The 10,056-nt window shown below is 65.0% G+C and overlaps 2 protein-coding genes across 2 annotated transcripts in view; one reads left to right on the forward strand and one right to left on the reverse strand.

The window, feature by feature from the left end:
* The window catches only part of SMAP2 (small ArfGAP2), a 20,540-nt gene extending 20,430 nt beyond the window's left edge, over window positions 1-110 (reverse strand). The window contains exon 1 of the mRNA XM_017828249.1: window positions 82-110. Within this exon, the coding sequence (XP_017683738.1) occupies window positions 82-110 (29 nt within the window). The remainder of the gene's footprint in view (window positions 1-81) is intronic.
* Window positions 109-10,056, forward strand: part of COL9A2 (collagen type IX alpha 2 chain) — a 37,182-nt gene continuing 27,234 nt past the window's right edge. The window contains exons 1-27 of the mRNA XM_017828251.1: window positions 109-180; window positions 2,044-2,118; window positions 2,936-2,971; window positions 3,063-3,125; window positions 3,940-3,993; window positions 4,207-4,242; window positions 4,440-4,463; window positions 4,605-4,658; window positions 4,969-5,022; window positions 5,184-5,234; window positions 5,469-5,525; window positions 5,774-5,827; window positions 6,108-6,161; window positions 6,792-6,845; window positions 7,026-7,079; window positions 7,160-7,213; window positions 7,369-7,422; window positions 7,627-7,680; window positions 7,862-7,915; window positions 8,058-8,102; window positions 8,201-8,254; window positions 8,310-8,381; window positions 8,456-8,491; window positions 8,667-8,711; window positions 8,909-8,962; window positions 9,235-9,288; window positions 9,369-9,422. Of these exons, the coding sequence (XP_017683740.1) occupies window positions 109-180; window positions 2,044-2,118; window positions 2,936-2,971; window positions 3,063-3,125; window positions 3,940-3,993; window positions 4,207-4,242; window positions 4,440-4,463; window positions 4,605-4,658; window positions 4,969-5,022; window positions 5,184-5,234; window positions 5,469-5,525; window positions 5,774-5,827; window positions 6,108-6,161; window positions 6,792-6,845; window positions 7,026-7,079; window positions 7,160-7,213; window positions 7,369-7,422; window positions 7,627-7,680; window positions 7,862-7,915; window positions 8,058-8,102; window positions 8,201-8,254; window positions 8,310-8,381; window positions 8,456-8,491; window positions 8,667-8,711; window positions 8,909-8,962; window positions 9,235-9,288; window positions 9,369-9,422 (1,422 nt within the window). The remainder of the gene's footprint in view (window positions 181-2,043; window positions 2,119-2,935; window positions 2,972-3,062; window positions 3,126-3,939; window positions 3,994-4,206; window positions 4,243-4,439; window positions 4,464-4,604; window positions 4,659-4,968; window positions 5,023-5,183; window positions 5,235-5,468; window positions 5,526-5,773; window positions 5,828-6,107; window positions 6,162-6,791; window positions 6,846-7,025; window positions 7,080-7,159; window positions 7,214-7,368; window positions 7,423-7,626; window positions 7,681-7,861; window positions 7,916-8,057; window positions 8,103-8,200; window positions 8,255-8,309; window positions 8,382-8,455; window positions 8,492-8,666; window positions 8,712-8,908; window positions 8,963-9,234; window positions 9,289-9,368; window positions 9,423-10,056) is intronic.

Here is a 10,056-nt window from a genome sequence, read left to right on the forward strand (position 1 = left end):
TCCTCCTCCTCCTCCTCCTCCTCCCGCCGTCCCTCCCGGTGTCCGGCGGTGCCGAACCCGAGCTCAGCGACACGAGCCCACCCGCGCTCGGCTCCGGCCGCCCTCGCCATGGCCGGGGGTCCCTCGGTGTTCCAGCTCTGGCTCGTGCTCCAAACCTCCTGCCTCTGCCTGGCCCAGCTCGTAAGTCCTGGGCTCGATCCCGCTCCGCTCCGGGCTGGGATGGGGCTGGAGAAGGGCTGGAGAGGGGCTGGATGGAGAGGGGACGGTCCCCGTCTCCCCCGTCGCAGTGCTGAGCGCCCCCGCGACTTTTGGCTTCTTTTCCCAGCATCTTTCCCTTGCTTTTCCCAGGAATGGGGGGGTTGGGAACAGCCCCCAGCCGGGACCCACCGCCCCGACCCACCCGGGACCTCTCCGTGCCAAAAGCCCCGCGGGAAGAGGGGGCTTGGAAATCTGGGACTTGTTGGCTGGACAAGCTCAGTTTTATTTTCCCCCTCCGCCCTTTCCCTCCCCGCCGGATCTGCTTCCCATCACCTGGGAAAATGTCCTTCTTTCCTGGGATGTGCTGCGGCTCCGGACTGAAGGGGCTGAGGGGGGTCAGACCCTCCCAGGGCTGCCCCGGGGGGGGGACACCAGCAGCAGGGGTCCTGGGGGTCCCGGTGGACACTCCGAACTCACCCAGGGGCAGGAAAAAACGGATCGGGAAGAAGGGAAGGTGTCCCCCCGCTCCTCGGGGTGAGCGGTGCAGAGGAAGAGGCAGAGTTCCTCCTGGGAGCCCACCTGGGAAAACTCCCCTTGCCTCGCAGGGAGGGGGGTAAAATCTGGTTTTTAACCAGATTTTTAGAAAAGATTTTGGAAAATCTTTCCACGCGGCTCCTGTCGGCACAGTTTGGGGGGTAGCTCCCTCCTAGAACAGCCCCCCGGGATGCCCGTGGGCTCGTGGTGCCAGGGGCTGGCCAGGGGAGCGGGCTGGGGGATGTGGGAGCTGCAGGAACAAGGAACCATTTGGAAATCACTCGGGCAGGACAAAGGTGCCTTTCAGGGGCTCTCGCAGGGATCGGGACTCGCTCCCTCCCCGACCGCAGGGTTTGACCCAGGGCTCTCCTGTTCCATGCACAAACCTCCTCACCCCTATATATTTATATTTATTATTTAAAATAACCCACCCTGGGGGGCCGCGGAGGAGCCGCAGGAGCTGCAGCCCAGCCACGTCTGGTTCCCATTTCCAGGAACGCCGCGGGTTCCGTCTCCAGGACTGGAATCTCTTCCCCCCAGACTCCCCGTTAGGATAACAGAGGTTTCTTTGCAGAGTCCTCTGCAAACCTGCGGCCGGGGCCGGGCCCCGGGAGCTCCCCCGCCGCTCCTCAATGGAGCTTTTGTGCGGAGCCGGGAGCGGGGCTGCGGGACACGGGCACCGAGCCAGCCCGGCACGGGGACAGCTCCCGCCGAGGGCCGGGGGTCCCCACCTCACCCCGGGGCTGCCGGCACCCGAATCCTGCCAGTGCTCCCAGAAATCCCACTCTGAGCCAAGGGGGGGCCTGGGCAAGTGGTGTCATCACCCCGTGGAGACCACGATCCGTCTGGGCAGGAGCCCCTGAGGGTGCCAGGGAAGGAGGGGGCAGAAGTGGGGTAGAAATGCTGCCATCACCCCATGGAGATCCCACCCCATTGGGGCAGGAGCCCCTGGTGGTGCCAGGGAAGGAAGGGGCAGAAGTGGGGTAGAAACGCTGCCATCACCTCATGGACATCCTGCTCTGTTGGGGAAGGAGTCCTATGGAACCAGGGCAGGAGGGGGAAGAAAAGGGGTAGGAAATGAGCAGGGCAGGGGGAGCTGGTGGTGCCAGTGTGGGGGAGATGCCCTGGATTTCCCCATCCACGCCCTGGCCGGGGGGCACAGTGAGGATCCCGCAGAGCTGGGCCGGCCTGGGGGGCTCCCTCCATCCCGGTGGGTCCCCAGCACACACCAGAGGCTCCCACTGTCCCCCAGCATGTCCCGGGGTGCCTCTGCTCCTTCCTGACGTGGATCCCATCCCTCTTCCCTCCTAGAGAGGGCCACCGGGCCAGCCCGGCCCGAGAGGGCCCCCCGGTCCCCCAGGAGTGCCGGGAGCGGACGGGATTGACGTGAGTAACCGGGAACCTGAGGGAGGCAGGGAGGGAGGCAGGGAGGGAGGGAGGGGAGCCGCGGGACAAAGAGGGACATTGTGTGGGGCGGAGGCTCGGCCGGGGCAGGGGATGCCGGTGCCGTGGGATTCCTGCTCCGTGCGAGTCCCTGCGGCACACGGAGCATCCCCGGCTTCTCCTGCGGCCCCGGGCAGCAAAGGTGGCACAGGGAGCACAGCTCCTGCACCGAGGGCTCCATCTCCAGCCACAGCTGCCCGTGGCCTCCCGAGCACCTTGGAAATTGGGGGCTGAAGTGGTTTTTGAGGGGGTTTGGGTGTTCCTCTGTCTGGGCAGCAGAGGATGCTCTGGGGGGCGGCTGCAGGGTCAGCCCAGAGGTGCCCAGTGAGGGGGGGAGGCAGGGGGGCTGGTGGGGAGCAGGACACCCCAGTGGGGTGCCCTCTGAGCCAAGGGTTGTGCTGGGGGGGCTGTGGCTCCAGATCCTCCCCGGGCCGTGGAGTGGGGGCCTGAACAGAGGGGAGATCTGTGAGCCAGCAGAACGTGCCCTTTCTCTGGGATGTGCCCCCAGGTGTTATTTTAGTGCTATTTATACCCAGAACAGCCACAACCTCCCCCTCCCCAACCCAGCACAGCCCTCCCAAAACCCCAACACAACCCACTCTTCCCAACCCCAGCCCCAGCCCAATTCCCCACCTGGCTGTGGAATCCAGCATCCCAGCTGGATTGAGCTCCCCTCTGGCTTGAGGAGGGGGACAAGGATGCTGAGCCCCCCACCCTGGGGGGTGACAGGTCCCTTTTACAACCTCCTTCCTCTCCCCAGGGTGACAAAGGCCCTGCTGGAGCCCCGGGCTCCCCGGTGAGTACCCGCCCTCCCCCCAGCTCCCTGCTGCTCCCCCTCCTCCCAGAGGAGCTCCTTCCATCCTGCCCCCTCCTCTTCTCTCTTCAAGGGTGTCAAGGGGGACCCCGGAGCCCCCGGCCCCGATGGACCCCCAGGGAAGCCGGGCATCGACGTGAGTACCCACCCCCTGCCCCCCCGTGGGGTCCCTGCCCACAGCAAACTCCTCTGACCGTGTCTGTCCCACATCAGAACGGGCCAAAATCCCTTCCTGCGGGAGATGGAAGCAGCTTTGGAATCACAGCAGAGCCCGGGCAGGGCTGGTGCCACCCCCTCCCACTGCCTGGGCACCCAAAAGCACATCCCTCTGCACCCCAGGCAGGGCAGAGCTGTGCCAGGGGAGCACGGACACCTTGGGCATGGAAAGGCTTTTCCTTGTCCGCTGCTGCTGCTGCTGCCCTGTGCCCTCACTGAGCTCTTGTTTCCTCCAGAACAAACCTGGAGCAATCCCATGTCCCCCCCCAGCACCCATGAGGTGGCATCGGTGACTCCACCACTGTCCCCTCCCTGGCACAAGCAGAGTCACCACAGAAGTGGTGGCAGAAAGGGGACAGAGCTGTCACCTCCCCCTGCCTGGCTGCTGGGATGGGTCAGTCCCATCCCCAGGTCCCCTGGGCTGGGTCTCAGGGGTGTGTGATGGGTGCCCAGGGAGGGCTGGGTGGGCTCCTGCCCCATGCCCAGGTCAGTGCCAGGGACTTACCTCCTGATCAGAGGGAAACCTGAACTGCAGGGTCCTCTTCTGTGCCTCTGATGGCCCTTCATGAATCTTTGGGGGTTTAGTTATTCTTCAATAATAAATGAATAGAGAGATAACTGTCACTGTGAGCATGGATTATTCATCCAGCTGGATCTGCCTGCAAAGGGATTCAGCTCCTTCCATGGGAACAACCCATGGCTGGGAATAACCTCTGGGGTCTCTCCTCGTGCAGGGCCTGACAGGAGCAAAAGGGGAGCCAGGACCCATCGGAGCACCAGGAATTAAAGTGAGTGAGGGGCTGCTCTGGGGCAGCTTCTCCAGGCTCCCACTTTCCTTGGCCCCCACCTTCCCCTCTCGGAGCCAGCAGGGACCAGGAACTGGTGATGGAGGTTCTGGCAGTGAGGGGGCACCGGGGCTGGGGGAGGGAGGGGGGATTTTAGCAGCTGCCAGAGCAGACCCACCTGTTTCTGCTCCTGACTCTCCTCCTCTGCCTTGGCAGGGCCAGCCTGGACTTCCAGGGCCTCCAGGGCTCCCTGTGAGTATCTGCTGCTCCCATGGGTGCAGGGGATGCACCCACTGCTGTCACACGGGGGGTGGGGGCAGAGCAGGACCGTCCCCAGCCCCCCAGCTGCCCCCTGGGTGGTGCTGTGGCATCACCCTGCTGGGGACACGGATCCTGCAGGGTCTGGGGGGTTGGGGAATTCACACCAACCCTCTTTCTCCCTCTTGCAGGGCCCTTCTCTGCCAGGACCACCCGTGAGTGCCACACTGGGGTTGGGGGGATGGCCAGGGATCCTGCCTGGAATTGTGCTGGGAGAGCTCAAATCCCAGCATGCCCAAAGGGAGGCCTGGGGGTGTGACCTCTCTCACTCAGGGAATGTTTGTCTTCTCCTTAAGGGGCTTCCAGGCCAAGTGGGGCTTCCTGGAGAGATCGGGGTGCTGGGACCCAAGGTGAGGAGTCAGGAGGGGACATGGGAAAACCTCCCCTCCCTACCCCAGGATCTGCCCCTCTGCACTTCAGGGCTCCTGGGACAAACAGGGATGATCCTGGAATGTGGGAGGGTGGGACAGTGGGGCTGGAGGGGTGGCAGTTCTGTGCCACCAGCCGGGTCCCCTGGTGCCATCCACCCCGGGGATGTCCCCGTTCCTGCTGTGACATCCTGGCTCTCCAGGTCTCCATCACCCCTCTCCACCCCAGCTCTGGCAGCACCTGCCACCTCCCCAGCCCTGAATCTCCTTTCCTGGGTCTGTTCTTTCCCAGGGTGACCCTGGACCCGATGGCCCCCGGGGCCCCCCAGGCCCTCCAGGGAAACCCGTGAGTACCCCCCGGCCACCAACACCTTCTGCACGAGGGAGAAGCTTCCCCCAGGCTCAGCCCTGGCTCTGGGGCCGGGACCTGGGCTCTGCCACACCCCTCCCTCCTGGGAAATCATCCTGATGCCAACCCAGGGATGCTGATGGTCTCCTTCCCTCCAGGGCCTCCCGGGACACATCCAAGGACTGGAGGAAGGCAGCGCTGATATCCTGGTGAGCTGCCATGGTCTCATCCCTCCAGCAGGGCTCTGCAGGGCCCTGGAACGCAGCCCTCCCTGGAATTCTGTCCCTGGGGAGGAGCAGGGTCCCCAGCACAGCTGGGGTGTGAGCAGGGGGTCCCCTGTGTCACCGCTCCCACGTGGCACAGGAGCCCGTCCTTCCCAGCACGGCTTCTCCACAGCCTCCAGGTCCTTCCCCAACTCATCCTGTGCTTCTTCTTCCCCCCAGTGCCCGACCAGCTGCCCCCCAGGTCCCAAGGGCCCCCAGGGACTGCAGGGACTGAAGGTAAGGGAGCCCTGGAGCTGCTGGGGTGGAACAGGGACCATCACCTCCAGCAGGTTGTGGCAGAGTGGAGGATCCACCCTTTCCTGGGTGTGGGACCCCGTGCCAAAGCCCCAGTCCCAGCCCTGCCACTGCCTCAGGAAGCTCCAGTGGGCACCCCAGGGTGGGCTGAGGTGGGCAGGGGGGCTCTCAGGACGCTGCCACAGCCCTGCTGCTCTGCCAGGGGTGCTCACGATCTTCTTCCCCCGCAGGGACACAGAGGCCGCCCCGGTGCCCTCGGGGAGCCCGGCAGGCAGGGGGGGCAGGTGAGTTCCCAGCACATCCAGGTGTCCCCGGGGCCTCTGGAGGAGCAGGGGATAGACCCAGGGGGAGAAAAGGGGGAAAAAAAGGAAGAAAAGAGGGGAGAGGAAGGTGGGAAATCCAGGGCTGGGAGAGGGAGGGGGACAGGGTGGTCTTCCCAAGGTGGCTTCCCAGGCAGGGACACCTTCCCCATCCCCTGCTGGGTCCCAAGGGAGGGGGTCTTGTGTCCCCAGGGCAGTTTGTACCCCCCACTGCCCCCCAACACTCAGTTCTCTCCCTGCCCAGGGCCCCAAGGGCGACGTCGGTGCCTCTGGAGAACAAGGAGTCCCCGGCCCGCCGGTAACACACTCCCCCCTCTCTGCTCCTCCACCCCCCCAGGGCCCCAAAAACTGGGGGTGCCCACTTTGTGCTCGGCCCCAGACACCGGGGAGGTGACACCAGTGTGTCCCACACAGCCCTGGGGCTGCAGCAAAGCCTTCCTCCCACCCATCTCCCTCCTCCTCCCAGGGTGTCACCATCTCTCCCAACAGAGACCTCGGCTGTTACCAGGGATAACTCCTGGGCCAGGACAAAGCTCTCCTGTGCCCCCCTCACCCCACCTGAAGGGGGGGTGCAGCCCCCAGCTCACGGCAGGGCCGGGGGGGATTAAAGCTGCAGGAGCTCCCCGAGCACTTTGAAGATGAAAAGCAATTAATGGGCTGAGCCCTGGGTCCAGGGAAGGGCAGAACTGCTTTGAAGCAGAGCTTTGGCAGGGCAAGAGACTCCACTTTGGGCCCGTTGGTGTGATGGAATCGACAGCTGGAAAAGCACCTGCTGGGGGGCTGCAGGATTAGGAGGGGCTGGAACCCCTCGTGTTTGGCCAAACGGGCTGATTCCCAACCCTGGGGTTTGCTGGAATCGCAGCCTCCCCCTGGGCTGCTCCAGGGGGGCTTCCCAGCTAAACTGGAACTGTGCTTCCCTTCCCCACAGGGACCTCAGGGCCCCAGGGGGTACCCCGGGATGGCAGGACCCAAGGGCGAGACGGTGAGTGCTGCTGGGGGGCTCGGGGGGACCAAATTCCATGGCAGCGATTCCCAGGCTGGAGGCGCTTCCCGGGACCGTCACCAACACATTGGGCTGCCTTGGGGAGCTGGACCTGCCTCCTGCTGGGTGGGGCTGGGGGTCAGGGTGCCAGGCATTGACCCCCCCGTGCTCTCTTTGCAGGGCCCTGCTGGGTACAAGGGCATGGTGGGGTCTGTTGGAGCAGCTGGGCGGCCGGTGAGTGCCCCCCCAACCCCACCCCGGGGGCTCAGGGACCCCCCAGTTCCCTGCTCAGCTCTTGCCTTTCTCCTCTGCAGGGCAGGGAAGGCCTCAAGGGACCACCCGGGGACCCTGGTGAGAAGGGAGAGCTGGTAGGTGACCCCCCAATTCCAGTGCCAGTGTCCCTGTGCCCCACGTGGAGAGGGGCTCTGCCCAGGGTGTCCTCGATGGGCATCTCCTCCCTCTGCCAGCCCCACCCTCTGCCCCAGGGGCACATTGACCTGACACTTGCCCTCTCCTGCTCCAGGGTGGCCGTGGCATCAGGGGACCCCAGGGAGACATCGGCCCCAAGGGGGAGAATGTGAGTACAGCTGGTGGCACCTGTGCCAGGGCTGGGAACGAGCCTCTTCTGGCAAGGAGAAGATCCCTCTGTGTCCCACGCTGTGTCCTTGCACCCTGGCAGGGCTGAAGCCTTCCCTTCCCTTCCCTTCCCACCTCTTTTTGTCCCCCCACCAGCCTTTCAGGTGGGACAGAGGTGACCAAGTGACTCTCCCCCCTGTCGCAGGGTCTGCCGGGCATCGATGGCAAGGATGGCACCCCGGGTATCCCGGGGGTGAAGGTGAGCAGGGGCAGGTGCTGCCTGTGCTGGCACAGGGCACGGACACACCCTGTTCCTCGTGCTGGGAATAACAGGGATGGCAGGTGGGATAAGCTCCCAGCCCCTGGCTCCACTGCTGGCTGGTGGAGAGTGGCAGTGCCCCCCCTTTGCCCCACCCGTGACATCCTCTGTGCCCTCCCAGGGCAGTGTGGGACAGGCCGGACGCCCGGGAACGCCGGGACACCGGGGACAAGCTGTGAGTGTTGGGGGACCCCCAAACTGGGCTGGCACCCCCTCCCCTGTGGAGTGACACCCCTATCCCGGGTGGTGCCAGCGCCCAGCAGGGACACTGCTGGCAGTGCTGTGCCCAGGGTTTGAGCCCAGCTTGGTTTCCCCAGGGCTTGCCAGGCCAGCCGGGAAGCAAAGGTGGCCCGGGAGACAAGGTGGGTGACCCCCCCCGAGCACCCACTGTGACCCCACAGCTGCTGTGCCCTCAGCCTTGTCCCCACGCTGTCCCCTCCCCACCCCTGTCTCCCCACAGGGTGAAGTGGGTGCCCGTGGCCAGCCCGGTGTCACCGGTGCCCCAGGGCAGCTTGTAAGTACAGAATGTCACCCTGGCCCCNTTTCCCCCGTGTTCCCTCGATTCCCAGGGGCCGAAGGGCGAGCAGGGCCATCCGGGGATCCCGGGACCCCAAGGCTTGCCAGGAGTCAAAGGAGACAAGGTGAGTGCTCAGGGCAGAGCTGGGGCTCAGGGAACGTGCCCTGAGCTGGGCTGATCCCCCTCTCCTTTCTCCAGGGCTCCCCAGGGAAAACTGGCCCCAAAGGCAGCGTTGTGAGTACATCCCCCCTGCCCGGGCTGAGCCCGTGTTTGACAGGGCTGGCTCCAAGCACCTTCTCCACAATTCCCTCAGTCCCCACGGAACTCACCGTGTCCAAAGGGGGGTTCTCCTGCAGAGGGGGAGGCTCCTGGTAGTGAAGGTTCATCTCTCCTGTCGTTTTTCCTCTAGGGAGATCCCGGTGTCCACGGCCTCGCTGGGCTGAAGGGAGAGAAGGTGGGTCCTGGCAGAGAGTTCTTGGTGTGGGGTGGAGGGACACGGGGTGGAGGTGGGTCCCTGCCCCTGTGGGGTCTCCTGCCCAGCATGTTCCCACAGCAGCACACCCCAGGGGGGTCCATGTGCATCCCCCCAAGCTGCCTGTCCAGGGTCCTGCTCCCTCCCCATCACCTTTCCCGTGTCCTCTGTCCCCACAGGGTGAAGTGGGTGCCCGTGGCCAGCCCGGTGTCACCGGTGCCCCAGGGCAGCTTGTAAGTACAGAATGTCACCGTGGCCCCCCCGAGCACAGCCTGAGGGCTGCTCTCTCTCTCTCTTTTTCTCTCCCTCTCTCTCTCTTTTCCCTGTTTCCTGTCAAACCAAAAGCCTAACTGGGCAGTTTTATCCCCCCTCTGCCCCTCACTGCTCCAGCCCTGTGTCCATCACCTCCTCGGCCACCAGTGGCTGCAGGGGGCACGTCCTGGGGAAGGATGTGATGCCCAGGGATGCCCGAGAGGTGCCCTGGGTGTTTGTGTCTCTGTTTCAGGGGGAGCCCGGCCCTCGGGGCGAGCAGGGCCCAGAGGGTGTCCCTGGGCTGAAGGTGAGTGGGGGGCACTGGGGGGGGGCTCTGGCCGTGCCAGGAGCTGCCCCTGACTGTGCCCTTCTCCTGGGTGTCCACAGGGCGACCGGGGCGAGCGTGGCCTCGTGGGGCCCCCGGGGGAGCAGGGCAGAGTGGTGAGTTGTGCCCATGGCAGGGCTGGGCGCTGGGGGGGCTCAGCCCGGGGGTCTGGGGGCTCTGCCATGGATGCTGAGCCCTGAGGGGTCAGTGGGACACAGCTGGAGCTCGCCTTTGATCCAGCCTGGGCTCAATCCCGTGCCCATCCCGCTGGGTCTGGCTGCCCCAGGGGGAGGGATTAACCCGGGGCAAACAGCTCAAGGATTAGTGGTGCTGGGACCACGCTGGGTTTGCAGCCCCAGCAGGGACAGGAATTTCCTCCCAGCCCAGCGAGGGGGGGAAGCTGCCTGGGCCCTCTGGGAGGCTTTCCCCGGGTGGAAAAATAGCCCCAAAATGACCTTTGTCCCTTTTCCTGGGGACAGGATCCCATCCCTGGATGATTCTCCCTCTTGGCACAGCCTGGGTGGAGGCTCCTCCGTCGTTCTCTGCCCCATTCTCCCTCAGAACCTGGATTCAGGGGAGGTTGGGATGCTGGGGGGGCAGCCAGAGCCACTGGAGGGAACTGAGAGCTGCTCATGCAACCCATGGCCTTGGGGAGGATGCTCTGATAGGGGAGGAAGGTCCTTCCTTTGCCTCTTCTCACTCATTTTTCCCTCTTTCCCCCGTGTTCCCTCGATTCCCAGGGGCCGAAGG

Source organism: Lepidothrix coronata, unplaced genomic scaffold, assembly GCF_001604755.1.
Source record: "Lepidothrix coronata isolate B3197 unplaced genomic scaffold, Lepidothrix_coronata-1.0 Scaffold147, whole genome shotgun sequence".
Classification (NCBI taxonomy): domain Eukaryota; kingdom Metazoa; phylum Chordata; class Aves; order Passeriformes; family Pipridae; genus Lepidothrix; species Lepidothrix coronata.